The sequence below is a fragment of the Patiria miniata genome, unplaced genomic scaffold, assembly GCF_015706575.1.
Source record: "Patiria miniata isolate m_02_andy unplaced genomic scaffold, ASM1570657v1 HiC_scaffold_24, whole genome shotgun sequence".
Taxonomy (NCBI): domain Eukaryota; kingdom Metazoa; phylum Echinodermata; class Asteroidea; order Valvatida; family Asterinidae; genus Patiria; species Patiria miniata.
In genome coordinates, this window is record NW_024037063.1 from 13875552 (window position 1) to 13896345 (window position 20794).

Below are 20794 nucleotides of genomic sequence, written 5' to 3' on the forward strand. Positions count from 1 at the left end.
CATATTTTCTCCTAATGACTTTTCAAATTTGTATGTTTACTTTAAACAGAAAAAAACCCTACTTTTTACCATTACAGATCTTTTCAAAACCTCTGAAAATATGCTTTCATGTGGGTTGCTTTTGCACCCATTACACACAAAAGATACGGCTTAATTAATTTTTGTCTGGCCTGAAATAATTCAAAATTTGTAAAGAGTAATAATTCCATTACTAAATATGCCAGACTTTTTTGTGTGTTTTTTGCTCGATGTCTCAATTAAAAGTGAATAACTAGAAAAATAGCACTAAATAAAAAAATAAATAAAAAAAAAATAAAATCAGGGTGAAACTCAGCATGGGGAGAGTAACTCTAACCTCAATATTCTAGTGATGCCCAATGCCCAATGCCCTTTGCAATAAAAATAATCTTTAAAAAACATATTTATTTGAATGCCACTTACATGTGCGCTTTGGACTGGGATAAAATAGCTGTTATTTCTTCTGTAGTTGGAGTGAGTCAAACCATGATTGGATAGATAGCGTTATACCACCGTGATGAGCGACAGCTGTCAATGAAGACGCCTGACCACCTTTCAAAGATCCTATGAAACAAAATGCAACAATATTAAAAAAAGAACAAACAAATAATTTAGAAGAATGGCTTCTGTGAGGAACAAGAGGTCATTTCGTCGCGTGCCTGGAAGAGGTCGTAAGGGCGAAAAATGGGTCAAAAGGTCAATTTAGGGTTTTTCGGGTAATGAATCTTGGAAATATCTTTCATTTGATATACATATTGTCTCAAGGGGCTACGTCATTATGACGTAATTAACAGTAAACAAAAGACGGAAGGAGGTTTTTCATTATTTGTGCCCGGCAAAAGGTCGTAAACGTGTAATTCTAATGTAACAAAAAATGTTCCAAGTGCGCTAATGTCCCACTCCAGTGGGTACGCAAAGCCAATTTTGTTCCCGGCAAAAGGTCATAAGGATTTAACATGCCGCTTAAGCGTATGTTTAAGGCTTGGGAAGTTCCCGGTAAAAGGTTAGCATAAAAATTGAAATAACTTCACAATTAAGTAATATATTGACATAAAAATGCACAATATTATTTTAATCATTTACGAATTTCATCAGTCAAAATTTCAAAATTATGTTATTTTTAATCTAGAAATGGCAGCACAAAACCTTTCAACTTGATTATCTCCAAAAATGCTTTTTGCGTGCCTGGGCTGCTAACGACCTTTTCCTTATCGTTTCGGTTTTGCGGTAACACCATGTGGTAATAACTACTGCTTAGAAGATATTAGTTCTGAGAAGAACTTGTCCTGTAAGTTCTAAAAGAACTTGTCTTTGGTCTCAACGTTTCGACTAGCCTGCTCTAGTCATCGTCAGGAGACCTTTTCCTTGTCACACGACGATTTGTGACCACCTTTGAGTGACCAATGGACAGAAAAACACTGCATGCTCGAATATCGTCGTCACAAGAATATCGTCTTCACATGAGCGTCATTGGCAATGCATCTGAATGTCTGACCGTAAGGTCATGAATAAATTCTGATAAATGCATTTCAAAAATCTGTCAGATTTATCAAAAATCTGCAAAATTCCCCAGAATACTCAAAATACACTATAAACACTAAAAATCACATGCAGATGTTGTAGTATTGCCTTAGTTAATGTTCAAATTACATTATAAACAATCTATAGCCACATAAAGATAATATGAAATTGCGTAAATTTCAGGCAAAACAAAGCCGCGTCACGACAAAATCCAGTTCCTAGTGAACACCAGGCAACCTGACCTATTTTGCAAGGGTTTGTTTGAAAAAGACTAAAGCTTTTGTAATTTGCTGTTTTTCTGTCAAATAACCATTTTTTGCAGAAATCTGCCAGAAATCTGCCCCCAAAAAATCCATTCTGTCAAATTTTCTGTCAAACTTGTATTTAACAAAACATCTGTCAAAGTTAGCCGAAAATTGGCTAAAATGGTCACTTTATGAATGTCACTCCCCTACAATCCCAGTGGTCTCCTCAAACTCTCCCTTTTTAACCGTTGAGGGAGTTCTTATGAACGGAGCCCTTTATTATTATAACTAGTTTGATCTATGACCATGGATATTATTTCACAGTACATACTGTGTATCGTGTCAATTTAACAAGTTCACACACAACTCATTGAAGGTAGAGTACATCATTTGTAATTTGTGCATTATATTCATTTGAAGCAACAAAAGCGCTGAAAATCTAAAGAAGGGCGCTGAACAACTAACCTGATGAAGTTTCAGCTCAGTGAATGCTGTATATTCTGAGAAAACAATATTCTACGATCTTGATTTCAAATCAAGAGTTGCTGAGACCTGTTTTGAATTGCGTCCGAATTCAACGTCCAGAACACGTTCTCGTTCAGCCGATTGCAGCTACGCGATGTCGCGCACTCAACCGACAAATTATGACAACCGCGCGTGCATGTTGGTCGTGTCAACGCTTGGGCATACTCATTCAGAGTTTGCCGAAATAAAAACGAACTACTAATGGAAATCTCCAAAAATGCATCTTTAGACGCATCATTAGAAAAGACCTTCTTTCATTGTCTTTCCAAATTACAGCTTGCCAGAAAGAATCATTTCACAGGGAGTTTAGTCCCATTACTATCTTTAAACCAAGTATGCTTTTCAACAATAATTTCGTCAGTTCCTTTTTGGATAGCTGCAAATGATTGACTCTACTTTTAAGCAAGTGCAAATGTATTGCTGATTTTTATTTCTCAGTCGGTATTCTGAAATATATTTTCAATTTTGTCAAGTGTACGAAACTCTCAAGCTCCATGTGTAAACAAACTCAATTTTTTTTTAATAGATTTTGTCTGAAAAATTGTGAATCGAGGAACTTAGGAAAGTTTTAACTTAAATATTGAGTCTTGACATTTCTATAAGCACTGTGATTGTAATAAAACAAAAAAGATAAGCAATTCGAAATGCTTTTCTTTACCCTTTTTGGTTCTATTGTCTGGTTCCCTACTCTCATCTTTAGTTTCTGGAGTGAAATTTGCAGCCAGTTCCTGGGGGAGCTCAATGTTCTCTGATGCTTGAAGATGAAGCTTGGTAGTAACATCAGCAGACGTCTTGATGGAAATATCCCCTGAAAGTAGTGAAAAAGCTGAGATAAGGATCACAAAGGAAGGCCGAAAAAACTCCACCATCACAGAAATACCTGCTGTCCGATTGCTCTGGACCACATGTTTTTTAATGCACCGGACAATTAACATCAAACAACAGAAACAAGCAGGCACAGCCATCGCTAGACCATTTTGAATGGGGGGTGTGCCATGAAATTTGCCGACGGACCGTCATGCAAAATGAGTTAAATTGATAATTTCTGTCCAAAATGATCCCTTTCACTCCACTTCTAATTTCCTCCTCAAATATATGAATGGTTAATTAAGTTGATTACTTTGAATGGATTACATTTTTCAGTGGGATAAGTTCAACTTCAAAAGTAAATCGTCAAAATTTGGCCCTATCATATTGAAAAGTTTTGGACATTTGCTCGTAGTAAAACTGCGTGTACACATGCTCAGTATGTCTGAGCATACCTTGATCCTAGACCGGGGGGGGGGGGGGGGGGGGGGGGGGGGGGGGGTGTCTTTAAATCCTAAAACTGATTTTTTTTCTATGAGAGCGCGGAGTGCGAAGCCCTGTAGGCCTGGGGTCCAGGGCCCGCTTAGGGGCCCCGGGAAATTTTTGGATTCCAGATGCTCTGTGGTGCAATCTGAGGCATTTCCTGGCCACTTTCTGCACCGACTTTTGGAATGAAATTTGCACGTGTTTAGGGAGATGGGGTGGGTCATCAAAGTTGATATATATCACAAACATCACATCAAAACTGTAGCTTGACTCTCTTTTGAGATTTGCCCTCTTTAGCTTGAGCCATGACTTTCAGTCGTCACTAAGGATCAGCTCAAGTCGTATCTGCCGGCAAGCGAGCACGTGTTTGTGTTTTGCACAGCTGTAGCTGTCAACCACCGTATGTGCAGCGACCTCACGCAGCAGCTCGTGCCGACATATCAGAATGTATTTGACATGGGTTACAGAACCGGATTTCAGCTGCGCGGGGTTTTGAACAGCGTTGTTTATTTTTTACATTCTCCATTTTTTCTTCTTCCCTCTTCCTTTCCCCTTCTTCTCCATTCTTCATTTTCTATTTTGCTGACAGCACCATGATTTTGCCAAAAAAACTGACTAATGGGGGGGGGGGGGTGACATCCCCCACCTAGCGACGCCTGTGGAGATCAGTGGTTTACTCATGCGTATCACAGAGAAACTCATGTGAGACATCGATGAGACGTCAGATGCAAGCTTTGGTCTATGCCATCATGTTTATATTCCGTATCACAGAGGAACTCAGATGAGATGTCAATAAGATGTCGAATGCAAGCTTAGGGTTGGCTATGTCAGCATACAATTTATTTATATTCCGCTATATTTCCAGACTGAGGCAGATGTAAGAGTAAGCTACCGGTACAGCACAATCTCAGAATACAATTGCAGAATACCCTGCCACTCAATCTATGCACCTCGTAGCCGGCTTCGGAGTCACGGTTGATTGCCCTCAATAAACATTCTCAGCGCTAGGCCTACACAGAACTGTACACGTCATGCTCCACTGCACTCCCACTCCGTATCCGCGTAGCCGGCAACAGGGTAGTTGGTTTGGACTAAGAATTTTTTCAGCAACTCCCATTCCTTTTGTGTTGCTTCGTTCTCAAGCATTAAAATATCAAGGGGGCTCCCACTTCATAGCCGAGAAGCCGGCAACAGGTTAGTTGGTTTGGACTTTAAAAAAATTTCAGCAACTCCCATTCATTTTGTGTGGCTTCGTTTTCAAAGGGACCCCCACTCAGTATCCGCGTAGCTGGCAATGGACTTGAATTGTTCCGTTTCCAGTTTTTCTAACTGCGTAGCCAGAGATTTTAGGGGTGTATTTCCGACTGGCGGGGTATTCTGCAATGACTCCTAAGCTATCGCATGGAGTTCGTTGGTTGCATGTTCTTCCTAAATCAATTCCCACTGAATATTCTCAAATAACGTGAGTCCTGACATATTCAATTAACCAAAGTAAATAACAAAGCAAAATTCATCATATACAACCATAGTATTTGTTAAAGGGTGATTATTGTTTATTGTCCATTATTTTATGCAGCATAGTAGTTAGTATATTCACTATTAGAATTTTATTATGATCTTGAATTTTAATACATATTGACTGATAACACTTTGATGCAGTATGCACATTATGAGATTTTTTTGACCTTAATTTCTTTTTTATAATTATCAGATTCTTGTTGGCGAAATGGAATGAAACGGAAAAGTTAAAACAATGATTCATCAGTTTAAATAGGTGAACTTTTACAATTTTATTGTTTGCGAAATTGTACCTCTTTATGCCAGTGTAGCGGGTTAGTGTCAATGTAATTAGGAAAAAATTAAACAGTGTATGTAAATGAACGTGATTTTGTTTTTAACATTTAAAGAGCCATTAAAACACCACCACCTTTTAGCTCGAATCCCGATTTCTTTTTTAATAAAAATATATGGGGTGGAATGGGGAACAAGCAGGGCACTGCAGTGTACGGAACATGTTATTCATTCAGTAGCGGAACCCAAACCCTAATAATTATATTTCATACATAAACAAATAGCCTATGTAGCACCAAAAATAATAATAACTGGAAAGCCAATTTCATGAGGTACTTTTAGATGAAAAAATGACTGAAATTGATCAATCCGTTCAGAAAATATGACCATTTAAACACAGTGACCCTAAAACCTGTCGTCGCAATTGTCTTCAAACATCACCAGTGATAAAATATCAGTTTAAACGTTTAAAATATTCAACAGAATCCCTTTGAAGGCCTGTCCTTTAAAAAAAGTAGATTTTATAAATCATATTGTTTGGCTAACCAGGGTTGTTAAAAAAGATATTGTGTACTACAGTTGTTGAAACATTGTGTCAGTTTCTTTGTTGTTCCAAACAGTCAAAATACACAATGAATTTTGTTTTTTGGACGAGCCAGGTTTTAGGGTAATTGTGTTTAAATGGTGAATATGCTTTGAACGGATTGAGCAATTTCAGTATTTTTTTCATCTAAAAGGAGCTTATGAAATTGGCTTTCCAGTCATTATTATTCTTGGTGCTACATATTTTTTTTAAATATGAAAAATATTTTATGGGGTTATCCGTTTTTTTTTTACTCTGTATTTCATATTATCCTTTTGACTTTCAAATTAATATAAATTTGGGATTCAAAAGCTTTTCTGCGTTTCGATTGTTCGTTTATTTTCTGCCTACTATTTGTACTTGTCATCATCAGTATAGTTGGCAATGTCAATATTGTCGTCGTGATAATTATCAAACTTGTTATCATAACCATAATCATCAAACATGTCTTCTATTGTGCCGGAGTTAGACCTAAAGAAGTGTTCGTTATTATACCACAATCGTAAATACAACCAAACAAGACATATCCATAAACATAACCCTTCAACCTTTTTAAATGATTAATCTTTCGGCTGCTGGATTACTTCATCATAAGACAATGGAGGCCCTTCAGTAGAGGTCACTATCTGATACTTGGGGTAATCATTAGGAAAACAGTCCATGATATTAGGCCCTTGCTTTGAGTCAAGCCTCTGTAAGATTACTGTGAGTAGGGAGCTGACAATGCAAGCTGCTCCGATGATGCAGATGACGCAGGCCGATCCAAACAGGTAGGAGGCAAGGAGGGGTCCAAGGAGAAAGGAAGCCGCCCAGCCCACGTTGAGCACGGTAAAGACTAGACCGTAGGATTGGGGATAGCGGCTGTTGGCAATGGTAGAGCACATCAGGAGGAGGGTGAAACGCGCAGCAGTGGCGCCGAAGAAATGAGTGCACAGGGTGACGCCGGCTACAACGATGTTCGGTGAGAAGTTGACAAGAAGCAAAGGTACTCCAGCCGTACACATTGACGCCATACAGAAGATCCAGGATCGGTACTGGAGAGTGGGTAGGATCTGAGCGCTGGCCAGGCTGGCTGTGATCGATGCCACCCCGCAGAGCCCAAGAACGACACCTGCAGACTCCGGACCCGCCCCGAATGAAGATTTCATCCACACGGCAAGGGATGGCTCCAGGGAAGACTGGCCAAGAGTTGAAAGCATGCAGCAAGTTGTAACGATTATGAGCTGGACGTCACAGATCACCCTCAACCGAACAGCTGTCACAGACGAGTTTCGCTTACTTTCGTCCTTTCCACTCGATTGGTCTTTCGAATGGAAATTGTCATTTCTGAATGTTATCAATACGCCGATGATGAGTAGCAAAGAGATGGGTAGAAACAGCAGGAACACTCGATACTTCAAATACCCGTATAGTTCTCCAATAACAAGTCCCGCAAAGAAACTAAATGCCATTTTGCACACGGCTATCGCCATCACGTTAGCGCACTCTGGGGATGCCTTGGCATATACATCTCTAATGCGAGCCATTGCTATGGTCTGCGTACAGGCACTCATTACGCCTTGAAGAACACGATTGGTTGAAACAATCACAATCGATGTGCCTAGAAGTCCAAACAGAAGACACTTCAATATGCCAATCAGAAGCCCCGTCAAAATGACCACGTCAAGCCCGAACCGGTCGGCTGCCAAACCAGCAATGGGCGATACACCGATCTCCACAAGTCCAGTAGAGAGGAAGATGGCACCAATTGCAAGACTAGCTCTTGTTTCTTCGTCTCCATCGGTTTGTGATCGGTTTGTGGTGAGGGGAACGTTGGTAGCTGCCCAATCCCACTCGGCAACAATCGGCACGACAGCTTCGTGCAAGCAGCTCTCCAGATACAGGGCCCCGATGCTCGTGATAATCCTCAGCCACTTCGTCCTCCCCGAAATTTCGGCCATAGTTTGGAAAGATCAAAACTGTTCTGCCGATTGCAAGACGACTTGTTCGGTTGACTTGAAGTTGAAGGGACGCTAAGGCAAGTTAACAATAAAGCCTAGCACATCAGATGGACTGTGAACGTCATGATCTTTCAAAGGCCTTAGAAGGAGAGCTATATACTGGCGACGATCCTCCTTGTTAATTTTTTACCCAAATGGTTCTTGTGAAGGGAAAACACAATGGAAAAACTGCCTAAAACGATGCGTTACTGAGTGATGTATATAACAGGCAAGGCGATTTTCAATGTCGGATAAACAAGCCAGTTTGAATTGCATTTGGTAAACTGTCAACAATTGCTAAAGGAGATCCACATAAAGTCTATGTTTTCCCAGAGAGTATCTTTACGCCATCAATGACGGTTAAAGTGCGCTTCCTGCCAGTACTTTACATCATATAGACAGTAAGTGAAACATCGTGGGATGGGAGCACAATATACATTAGTATTCATTATTCATGGTTTATTTTATTAAACTTTTATGGCCAAAAGGCTGAATCGTACGTTGAATTTACAAACAATTAAAAATTATTGTAGAATCGTAGTTGAATTTACAAACAATTAAAATTCATTGTATATTAACATTACAGACAGATTTATACACAATATGAAGAATGCAATGTTACAAAAATTATGTACAAGTCACAGCAAAAAAACACCAAGTGACACCCCCCCCCCCCCACACACGTGCAAGTTGGTACAACTGAGTAAAATAAATTAATAAGCAAAATATGAATGGCCAAGATGATTCAAAGAAAATGTCAAAGTGAAGCACAAAACGATGACAATAATTAATTAAAAATAAATTGATAAAGAGAAAGACCAATACAGTCACAAAAATACATAAAATGCTGTCTAAAATACCTTAGGCCAAAAAAAATAGTCGGTCTCTGGTCAGACCAAAGTTCCGGAATTGATGCGGTGAGGTTTTTTTTTTGTGCTTTTTTTTCAAGCTTGGGTTGTACAGACAAGGTGGGTACTGTTTTGCGTTTTTGTGTCCTCATATACATTGGTGTCCTCCATCATTTGCCTTGGTGCCCTCCATCATTTGCCTTTGTGCAATTTCCCCATTCCTTGGTGCTCCTTGGTACCAAAATTTAAGCTGGTGGGGCTATAGAGATCGCTGTTGTAACTAACGCAGAAAATTTGAAAAGAAAAGAAAAGATTGACGCGCATGATTAAAATCGACGCGCGCACTGACCAGAGACCGACTATTTATCCTTTTTGGCCTCAAATCTCGTAAATACAGTAAACTCCGGCTAAACCGGCACTCTCGGGACCCGAGAATTTGGGACGACTTACGCGAATGCCAACATCTGCTATAAGTCGTCATTTTGCCGACTTACATGAATGGTCTTTTGCGCACATGATTCATTGCACTAATTGGCTTCAATTTACCCTGGATTATCTCCTTAATGCTTGAGTTGAATCCAGCAAAATAATCCTTGAATTGTATCATCACGTTTGGGGTATTGATAATGGAGACCACGATACATATATGTACGTGCACAGTTACAAATTAAATGCGTGTTTGGTCCTGTAAATACCACACACGCATTGACTGCAGCAGTAGTCATTCAATAAGACGACCCCCAAAATGGACAGAGCACATGCGTACAGCCTAGAGGGGTACTGGTATTGATATGCTCACGATGCATATGCGATGTATGCAGCAAAGATCCTATAGCGCCACGTAGTAGTATGCAGTAGGACACCCCTTTTCGACACCGATGCATGCAGCGGTCACGGGACGTGCGAAACCACTTTTCACTCGACACTTTGCCAACCGCAGAACAGGAAATCGATGCCAATGCGTGATTTGTTGAATGTCGACTTACACAAAGGATTTTGTGATGCTTTTTATGGAAAGGGAACCGAGAGTAACACGACGTCTTGAGCGAAATGGCGACTTATAAAAGCCGACTTAGAAATAAAAAATTCAATGGAAATGCATTACGGACAATCGGGACTTAAGTCAGATGGCCGACATGAGCGATTTGATGAGTTGTACGATGTCGGTTTAGCCGGAGTTTACTGTACTTGCAATGATATGATAGAGTCAGTCCTTACCTTGTTTACAATCGATATCCACGTCTTTGTGCTTGGCGAGATAGACAGTGATATCTCCCTTGTCAATATGCGCTGTAAGAGATCCATCAAGACTCCCTAGAAAAACCAAAAATAGACGAGACATTCAACAATCTTGAACATGCTAAACAGAAGTAGGGCACATGTGAATTAAAGGGAGATATCCTCTGTTAGGGTTGAATCTCCTCTTTAAAATGACACCCTGGTCATGTCATTACATTCACGATTGACTGAGCAGTGACCAATTTTATGAAAGGGTCTATTTAGAGACTTGCGCCACTTTTCAATTGTGGTTTTTGTTGTGTCAATTGTCACAGAGTGAAAGGCTACGGTTGCCAATCAAGGCCAGTGGGGAAAAAAAAGAAGAGATTTCACCATGGAAAGTGGCGCAAGTCTCTAAATAGACCTTTTCATAAAATTGGTCACTGCTCATTCAACCGTGAATGTAATGACATGATCAGGGTGTCATTTTAAAGAGGAGATTCAACCCTCACAGAGGATATCTCCCTTTGATTCACATGTGCCCTACTTCTGTTCCAATTAGCAATAATATCTTGGTTTCGTTTTTTTAATCCACCCTGTATAAGTAGGATGAGCGTTGGGTCAACGAGATGATGTTAATCAGAAATAACATTTAAAAGTAGGATATAAACATCCACACAACTAACCTTTTGAAACTGGGCACTTTTGTGTTATTCCTGTATTGTGCGTGCGAGAACGAATTTCGGGGTCCACTTTTGCGACCCCATAAATTCGAGCTGTTTGGATGCTAGTTGTGATTTCATTCGTAAAGTGTTCGCCTTTTGCGGACGTTGAAGAAACCAATTTTTTTTTTGCATTGATGGTGATTGGTCACCGTTGTTCCCGAGGCACACGTGTATATCGTACACTGAGAACGACACGAAAAACGTATTCGTACTCCGTCATGTCCGATGTAAACAAGCGGGTTTTTTTCCGTCTTTTCTCGGGAACAATAAGACATTAGGTTGGTTTCCTTTCAACCAGATGTTTGAAATAGGCTAAGTAAACAATCCAAAACATAAACTTTTTGGGGATTTCAGGACCTAGTGCCCCTTTAACCCTATCAACCCCAACTCTTCAAAACTAATCTCTTGCATATTTTGGTGAATTAAGGATTGTACAACCTTGCCTCTATTACAATATACATGTGCTTGGTGTCCCAATTTTGTCAATGTGAAAAGACAACATATATGGATTCCTTTGGGGAACTAGCCGTTTTCATGTGCAACCTCTATGAGAGAACACGGCAAAAAACGGGCCCTTTTTCGCATCTATCGCCGCCACTACATTATTCGACACAGTTTACCTTTAGTTCTTACTACAGTATGACCCTAACAACATATTCTTTCAAAAAATGAAAGAAAAACTGAATAAAACAGTGATTTTCCCTCGCCAAAATCATGTTGAACACTGCATTTTTAGTCAAAAATCTCCCAGTTTTGTGTGTAAACCACGCGTTCAGCCAAGAGCTGGTTCACTTATATCATCACAACGTTCAATAGCGCCACCTGGGAGCTTAGTTAATTCTCTGAGTAATTTTTCTTCACCTCGTCAGCTTTCCAACAATATAACCCTTATTGTGATTGGTTGAGGTTAAGGCTCGTGTGTATTCATTTACAAAAGAATTGTCCATCTAAACTCCAATAAAATTTGCCGTTACTCGTTGCTGAGAGCGTAGGGTCTGTTTATTGTACACGTGCATACATGTACACATAGCCAGGGAGCTTATCTCTATGTCCAAGGTCATCTGGCTGTGCCCTTTCGGCCAGTTCACATGGGGGGTCCTTTTGACCACAAAGGAATTGATGTTTGTTCTGCATTTTGACAAGTACAATTTCCCACCTATTCCACCTTTCCCACCCTTCTCCACCCAAAAATAGGTCCCTTTTTTACCAATGTTCAGATTTCCTTCTTTGCAAGAAACTGCTACATCTCCGTGTAGATTGCCAAGATTAATGCCCCCATTCACTGATCCGAATGAAGAATTGTTGGCATAGACATCCTTGACTAGAATGGCCCCTGAACCAGCATTAATGGAGACCTCCTGGCCCTGTAGTCTGTCTGTTGTCACATTCTGAAAAACAAAACAGACAATTTTGTTCGTTTTTTTTTTAACAAAGAGTCATGACCACATTACAGATTGGTGTGATATTGGAGATCAGACTGAATGAAAAGAGAAATTAGAACTTCAAAGTGTGATTTTATTGACAGTATTTTGTTGGAAGTGTGCTCGACTTTTAGGACATTTGAATGTGAATCATAAATTTTTGGGCAAAAATAAGGATTTAAACATGAAATCATTTTGGACTACTCTAAATTTCAAGATGTAGAACCCTAGAACATGGGTTGCCTTTAAAAATGGGTTTAAATTAACACAGAACGAAGATTTTGATTTATATCACCCCGACGCAAAATTCCATCTTATAATAGTTTATGCGGTACCCGCTGCTATATACATCAGATTCGAACCGGCCAACCGATCCCGTTAGCTCGGTGGTCGAGTGGTAAGACATCTGCACTAGAAAGCAGGAGGTCGTGGGTTCGAGTCCCACCCGAGTGATTTTTTCCAACTTTCACTCAGGAGGTAACACACTGAGTGTACAGTGTTCAAACGTCGGTGAAGGGCAAAACCTAATTTGACAGAACGAAGGGGAAAACATGTGCATCAGAAAACATCACTCACTTACTCCGTAATCTCCGGTTGCTATGGTGATATTACCCTGCAACATCTTCATGCAATTAACGTCTCCTGATGTACTCCTTAGCGACACTTTATCTGACTGTAAAGAAAGTAACACAAAGAGTTAAAGGGAATGTACATCATTGGCTTTTGCTGTAATTTTCAGAAATGAACTATTTGAGGGGTTAGTATAATAGATCAAATATTGTTTAACTGACATGTTTGAAGTTTTGTGTTCGAAAATGCTTGAAAAACCGAGAAAAACAAAATTGTTTAAGTAGTCTGGTTCCCTGACTCCACTAAAGATAAAATGGATCAATTTATAGATGTCGGAAAATTGTAAGGTAAGGGAACCAGTCTAGCTGGCCTGCACCCGTTCATGAACATGTAACCAATAGCAAACAAAATTTGGACTGAAAAAAATGGTAAATTTGGAGCAGTAGTTGAAAAAAAGTTAGGTTTTTTAACGGTGGTCGGCTGACCACCGTTGGAAATGAATACAAAAATACCATTTTCTTGGTAATGACTCGACACCAGGTGCCATAAGTTTACAGGATGCTTCAGACTGTCATTTACCAACATCCTAGTAAGGTATTTCGTAAAAACTTGGTAGTTTTATTTTTCGATGTTTGCAAATGTTGTTTATTTCCTTTAAAGGTTGTGGGATCCTAGGGATGTAAGGCCATGTGATCCACCGATGAACTTTGAAGGCCAAGTAAGAAACTAAACTAGTTTCTCATCCTTGTCCGCTTCTTTTTTTCCTGCCCGCCTCCTTTTTTTCTAACCCTAACCTTCCCAAATCCTCTTTGCAAAATGGAGGATTTTGCAGGATTGAGGCTATGGCAAACCTGTGTTACTGATTTTGGAGGATGCACTGTGTCAAGGTCTTAGGCCGGACCTTGTGTTGTTTATGCTCAGTCGTGCATAAATTTAGGCCTAGATTATACTTGAAATCCTCGGCACTGCTCCAGGATGTCACTGGCGTTGCCAACGCACCTTCAGTTTCTTGGTGACTATGTCTCCTTTGTCTGTTTGCACTTTACACGTTTGATTTTCTAGATGCTCCACAGTAACAGATGCTTCATCAGTTGTCACTGCCTTGACATCTATAAGGACATCCCATAATAAAATGACATAACAAATTAAGTTGTAGTTTTTCACAGCATACTGACGAACAAAACTTATTTTGATAATTCATACAACCAAAACCAAAAACAACTTGACCAGTTCGCGTCGGATGACGTGTCTTGCAGAGGTTTTGTGGTATTCGAAACAGATGATGGATAAACACAATTAATTTGCAACCCAAAAAATAATCGTGAGTATCATTGAAGCCATATTACTTCGTCTTTGACATGTGGAGAAGCCAGTAGGTGCTTTCAAAGGTATATTTGTTAAGTATTTTGCGTAATTTTTGGCAACTTTTGAGGAATTTTAGAAATTGCAACATTGAGAATACTTCTTTAGTGGGACGCTAGTACGACAGACCAACATCCCAAATGTCAAAAAAGGAGTTCTACTGGAGCCCCAGTTAGTGGGACTAGTCAGCACCCCCCCCCCCCCCAAAAAAAAGATGTTCCAAGCCCATCATGCATGTCATGTCTTGGAATCATGTCTTGCATCTCACCATATGACATAGGCACTTCAACAAGCCACAAGTAATCTGTATCCTCCTTTGAAATCAACGTGTCATTGACATCATCAACAGCATCTCCATTGATGTGAATCACATCGTCACTGTACTGCACACTGCATCTGACAAATCTTTCAAGCATGCCGTTTCTATCACTTCCTTTTCCAAATGATTCAATTTTTTGCTTGACTTTCTCGTCCCGTGATTTGCTGCAGAGAAGTAGATGAACAAAAGCCCTGTCAGCTGCAGGGTAGTCGTGGGGGTCGATGGGCATGACCCTTATCGACAGGGAGGTTTTGAAGGAAAGACTTCCGAATGGCTCAACAGCGAAGGCCCAAGAACGCAATTTGACAAGATGAAAATTAGGAGCTGATTTGTCTGTTGGTTGGGAATCTTGCTCTACACTCCTTGTTGGGTTCTCAGGATTAGATGTGCTTGCTAATCTTATCATGGAACAACAAGGGGTTGTTTGGGTTCTCAGTCTTTTGTAACCATGGTAACTCTGCATCGTCAGGCCTACACCACTGGCACTGTGGCTGTGAGTGTCAGGCCAATGAAAGTAGGCACAGGCTGTTGCGAGCATCATCTTGTTTTGAAGCAAAAACCGTTTTGAAAATGCTACACGGTGGATTTCCCGAATAAACAGAGGCTGAAGTGAAGGGCAAACCAACCGAAACATTTTGAAACGTCTGCTAGTAATCTATTTTGACCAAAATGTTTGAAAAATCCCGCGAAAATTTGTCCGTGGTCAAAGCGCACATGACTCAGATTCGCAATCTCGAATTTGAACATCGCCCTCTAGCGTTGTGTTTGCCGATTATGCCGACAATCACATGATCGCTAAAAATCGATACAAAACATTCTCGACTCAGTAATTCTTGGTATCGCTTGATGTTGAAATTGTAATCTGGGTTTTTATTCTCAAACACTCAACCTCGTAACACTTCAAAAATACATTGTTGCTATCGAATTATAAAATATAATCTATAGAAGTAGAATATAGCGTATTTTGCTTATTTTTTTAGGGATAAAATAATCGAGACTGATTTTCATATCGATAGTCCGTTTTTCGATATTGTAGGATCGATTAATAGTTACCTATTTTGGGGGAGTGATCAAGTCACGACAGTAGAGCGAAGTGTTTACATATTTTGTCGAATTTTGTAACTTTTGTTGAATTTATGGTACAGTAACAGAGGCTTTCAATTAAGAGGGTAAGCAAGTTATTATGTATCTATAATGCTTCCATTTAAGAATTAAGAATGTAATTTGGAATGCATCTTGCCGGGTGTGGATTATTCCACCAGTCCAGGCTAGGCAGGCACATTTTGTGCACAAACCTGGGCGATCGTGTAGTAGTAGTAGTAGGGCCCCTGTTTTGTTTTGATCAAATTAGAGTCAAAAGTATTTTTTATTGCTCAAAATCACCTTTACTTTACAATCAAAAGCAGACTTTTCTCAATTCTAATAACACCCGTTTTGCAATTTTGAACAGTTTCTTGGGCACTACAGTACAAATCACGATTTTCTTGCGCGGTTTGTGCCTTGCGATTCAGCGCACCGTGAGTGCTCACTTATTTTCGGGTTGCGTGTTGTCGCCGCGCTGTCATCGTAATTTTACCCCCAAATTTCCCTCAAAAAATCAAAACCCTGCCCTATATCTATGAGTATGATACGTGTTTATTGAGAATGTTGCCAACTACTTTGGTAGGTCTAATAAAAAAGTGGATTTTGTTCCCTAGGAACCGGGCTCTGCACTACTCGATCGCCCATACCTGTGCACACTGAGGCTATAGCTATGAGTATGGGGCTATGAACCATTTAAAAATTATTCTTTTGATTCCTCCTCATTATACATCAAGATCATCTTTTCACACATTGTTACAATGGTAATTTGAAATGTAATTATTTTCAATTTTTTTTTTTTTAAAGGCCATCTAGTATTATCCTCAACCATGTACCGGTTTTATTTATGCCTCGAAAACCGGTACACGGGTGATATATTATTAATTAGGGATAGTCACATCAGTGTGACTAACGTCACTACCATAGCACCGTCACCTTGACGAAACTAAACATAGTCATAGATGACCTACAAAAACTTAATTTGCATTTTTGGAGCAATCTTGAATGATTTGCACTGAACAGTTTTAAACTTTATGTATTGTATTTGTAGTGTGTGAAACCAGAAAGATTGTGATCAGAGAAGAACCTTAGAACTTGAACTATCGCCTGCCCGATTATCAAGATGCCGGGCCAGGTCTACAACATCCCTATCATCCAGCCCGACTTGCGGCGAGAAGAAACAATCCAACAAATTGCCGACACTCTGGAGTACATGGAGAAAGTGGCCAACGATGTCTTCGATCACATCATCAGCCAGGTTGACGACAACCACACCCGCCTTGAAGGCATCAACAAGAGGATAGACGTGGCCCAAGCCAAGGTGGAAAAAATTAAGGGCACCCGGAAAGCCATCAAGGTCTTCTCGAGCGCCAAGTACCCGGCGCCGGACAGCCACCAGGCGTACACGTCGGTCTATACCAAGGACTCCAGCCTTGGCCAGGTGCGACGGCCGCACAGGAAACTCAGCAGCAAGCATCAGAATCTGGACAGCCGGGCGTTGAGGGAGAAACTGCAGTTCTACAATGTCCAGTTAAACGTCCGTAAGGACAAAGATGGCCAGAGTTCATGGGAAGGGCTCGGGGGGCTGCCTAAGCACGTGGATTCTATCAACTCCCTGTTGCTGTTTAACACCAGTGAAAATCCGTAAGTGATACTGATAGGGAATTCCTAGAACAGAATACAGAATACCTTCAACTAATATAGTATATATGATAAATATTGGGTTTTGCCCTTCACTAATGTCAGTGAAGGGCAGCACCCAATGTTGAATGTACACCACCCCAACGCAAATTCCATCTTACGAATAGCTTTAATGTAGTACGACTTGTAAGAGGTACAATGCTGTTTTACTTTGGCAAAATTCAGTTGAGATCATCAGCCAAAAGCACATTAGTTAGTGCTGAAATAGAGAATTCTGCTATTAGTGAGGTGGGTTTTTTCTTCTTCTTTTTTCCTTCCTTTTGTTATGGATTTTGTTTTTGTTTGGTTTTTGTATGAGCCGTTTTGAATCTGATCAGTAAATCTCAATGGTGTGAAACAAACATTTGCATCACGTTTCTTGACATCAAATTTATTGCTGCTTGAGAAAGTGTCTAGGGATATTCAGATCCAGCAAAGTTTTTTGATACTTGGTGCACCAACATTTGTCAGCGTGATACTTATTCAGTGAATGAAATTCCTTCTCCAAATCTAGTCCCAATGTTATGCGTAACCCTTTAGCACCCTTGGGACAAATTCATTATTCCTTGATGGATCCACAAAAACCATACAATTGCTGAGCTGGTTTGGGGCAGTACAGGGAGTATCAGGCAGGGTGGTTTGGGGCAGTACAGGGAGTAACAGGCAGGGTGGTATGGGGTAGTACAGGGAGTAACAGGCAGGGTGGTTTGGGGGGGGGGGGGTACATGGAGTAACAGGCAGGACAGTTTGGGGTGGTGCAGGGAGTGTCATGCAGGGTGGTTTTGGGCAGTACAGGGAGTAACAGGCAGGGTGGTTGGGGCTGTACAGGGAGTAACAGGCAGGGTGGTTGGGGCAGTACAGGGAGTAACAGACAGGGTGGTTTGGGGCAGTACAGGGAGTATCAGGCAGGGTGGTTTGGGGCAGTACAGGGAGTATCAGGCAGGGTCGTTTGGGGTGATACAGGGAGTAACAGACAGGGTGGTTTGGGCAGTACAGGGAGTAACAGACAGGGTGGTTGGGGCAGTACAGGGAGTAACAGACAGGGTGGTTTGGGGCAGTACAGGGAGTATCAGGCAGGGTGGTTTGGGGCAGTACTGGGAGTATCAGGCAGGGTGGTTTGGGGCAGTATAGGGAGTAACAGGCAGGGTGGTTTGGGGCAGTACAGGGAGTATTAGGCAGGGTGGTTTTGGGGCAGTACTTGGAGTATCAGGCAGGGTCGTTTGGGGTGATACAGGGAGTAACAGGCAGGACAGTTTGGGGCAGTACAGGGAGTAACAGGCAGGGCGGTTTGGGGCAGTACAGGGAGTAACAGGCAGGACAGTTTGGGGCAGTACAGGGAGTAACAGACAGGGTGGTTTGGGGCAGTACAGGGAGTTACAGGCAGGACAGTTTGGGGCAGTACAGGGAGCAACAGGCAGGGCAGTTTGGGGCAGTACAGGGAGTAACAGGCCGGACAGTTTGGGGCAGTACAGGGAGTAACAGGCAGGGCGGTACTGGGAATAACAGATAGGTGGATCCGGGCGGTACTGGGACTATATTGGTGAATCATTTCTCACTTCTTGTATGTTTTGGGGTATTCCCAGGTACAAGAAATACATCATGATAGATCCGTTGGGAGCTGTCACCAAGACAAGGAAGGCCATTGAGGAGGAACAGGAAGAGATAGGAGCCGCGCCCATGTCCATCACTCAACGAGAACAGATGGAGAGGCAAGGCATGGAGAACTACTTCTACGTTCCAGACCTGGGAGATGTACCGGAGATTGACGTGCCTAACTACCTGCCTGATCTACCAGGTACAGTAATCAACTCGTACTTGGAATCAATCTTAAAGTTGCTATCCATGTTTTATTTTCAAGTTTCACGCGAGAAGTACAGGTTTTTTTTATTGTTTTTTGATAGCAATATAAAAGTTGTTCACTTTTGATAGACAACAAAAAGATTTGTCCCCGTTTAATTATGACATGTCTGATCCTCCGACTAAGTCTTGGTTAGAAGCAAAGAATTTGAATGTAACATGCTTCTTTCACAAAAAAAAGAAGAAAAGTTAAAAGAAGTAAGTGCTTTAACAAATACACACTAATTCACACGGTTTCTTTTGATGCAGGCGTTGCCGATGACCTGAGCTACAGTGCTGATCTGGGCCCCTCAATCGCGCCCTCCCTACCCGGCAGTCACGTCCCAGAGCTACCCAGCGTCATAGAATCTGGTATGGAAAGCCTCCCCAGCGCCCCTGCACAGGATCTCCCAGCCTTACCTGCTCCACAGAGTGGACCGCCTCCTCCTCCTGGTGGTGCGGCTCCGCCCCCTCCACCTCCCCCTCCACCACCCCCTCCCCCACCGGGTGTTGAGGGTGGGGGTGGTGCTCCCCCACCCCCGCCACCACCTCCTCCCCAGGAGTCCGTCCCGGCACAACCTCCGGCGAAGCCTGACGGCCGTGCCAATTTGATGGAATCCATCCGCATGGCAGGCGGCTCGGGGAAGGCCATGCTACGCAACGTCGCGGAGCGTAAGATTGAGAAGAAACAGAAGAAGCAGAACCAGGCGGTGACGGGCATGAGTCTGATGGACGACCTGGCTTCCAAGCTGTCGCTACGACGGAAGGGAATCTCCGGCACGCGGCAGGCCGGAGGCGGTGGTGGTGGATCATCAGAGGACACCAAGATGAACGGCAACGCACCCTCTACCATGGACAAACTATCAGCTATGATACCACCACCGCCTAAGCCTACTCATTCAAGTAGGAATAGATCAAACACGGCCAATTCAGAAGATGACTGGGATTAAACCCTCATAGGCAGGTTTCACATTCTAAGGAAAAAAAACTACAAATTAAACATTCCGCATCTTGATACATTTCATGTTGGAATTACAGAATTCATGCAGCACTCGCAACGTTGATTGGTGGCATAACTGGACAGTCACAAACAAATTGCAGAAACGGTCACGAAAAGAGAATTTCAGATGGAATTTTGCGTCGGGGTGATGTGAATCAAATTAGGTTTGTCCTTCACCGACGTTTTTAAACACTGTATACTCAGTGTGTTACCTCCCGAGTGAAAGTTGGGAAAAAATCACTCGGGTGGGACTCGAACCCACGACCTCTTGCTTTCTAGTGCAGATGTCTTACCACTCGACCACCGAGCTAACGGGATCGGTTGGCCGGAATTTTTTCCAACTTTCACTCGGGAGGTAACACACTGAGTATACAGTGTTTAAAAACGTCGGTGAAGGGCAAAACCTCATTTGAAGAGAATTTCAGTCTAAAAGCAGGTATGTTCATATGTCTTCTGGAGCTAATTTTTCTCGCTTATGATTTCTGGGAGGGTTTATATTCAAACAACTGTACTTCCAGCTTGTGGAATTTAATGAAAAGTTGAAACTAAACAAATCAGGAAAACATTTTGAGTCTTGACATTTTGTAGTCGCTTTGATATATCAAGGAATATAATAATAACTGAAAGCCTAAAATGCGCGCACTGTACAAAACAATAGTCATAACAGTAAAACTATCTATTTCCTGTTAAATTTCATTCAGGTTATTTCTATCAAATCGTTGTGATGCCTTAAAGAGAATGAAACTGCCAGATTTTGTATTTCAAAGTGTACATTTTCTT

General features: G+C 41.5%; 2 protein-coding genes across 3 annotated transcripts; one reads left to right on the forward strand and one right to left on the reverse strand.

Moving 5' to 3' along the window:
• Window positions 1–71: 71 nt before the first annotated feature.
• Window positions 72–15178, reverse strand: LOC119732022 (protein FAM185A-like). Of its 2 annotated transcripts, XM_038205389.1 has the most exons (7): window positions 14368–15177; window positions 13737–13846; window positions 12748–12840; window positions 11954–12134; window positions 10022–10117; window positions 2968–3117; window positions 72–582 (listed from the first exon to the last, which is right to left on the reverse strand). In XM_038205389.1, the coding sequence occupies exons 1-7, from the start codon at window positions 15050–15052 to the stop codon at window positions 473–475; spliced, it is 1425 nt and encodes a 474-aa protein (XP_038061317.1). In that variant the 5' UTR covers window positions 15053–15177; the 3' UTR covers window positions 72–472. The 2 variants fall into 2 exon arrangements, with proteins under 2 accessions (XP_038061317.1, XP_038061318.1); XM_038205390.1 differs by lacking the exons at window positions 72–582; window positions 2968–3117 and adding an exon at window positions 8970–9083 and having other exon boundaries at window positions 14368–15178.
• A 264-nt stretch (window positions 15179–15442) lies between these two features.
• LOC119732023 (WASH complex subunit 1-like) lies at window positions 15443–20211 on the forward strand. Its single transcript, XM_038205391.1, has 4 exons — window positions 15443–15587; window positions 16550–17142; window positions 18762–18973; window positions 19285–20211. Exons 2-4 carry the CDS (start codon window positions 16622–16624, stop codon window positions 19962–19964), a joined length of 1413 nt encoding a protein of 470 aa, XP_038061319.1. The 5' UTR covers window positions 15443–15587; window positions 16550–16621; the 3' UTR covers window positions 19965–20211.
• The last annotated feature ends 583 nt before the right edge of the window (window positions 20212–20794 follow it).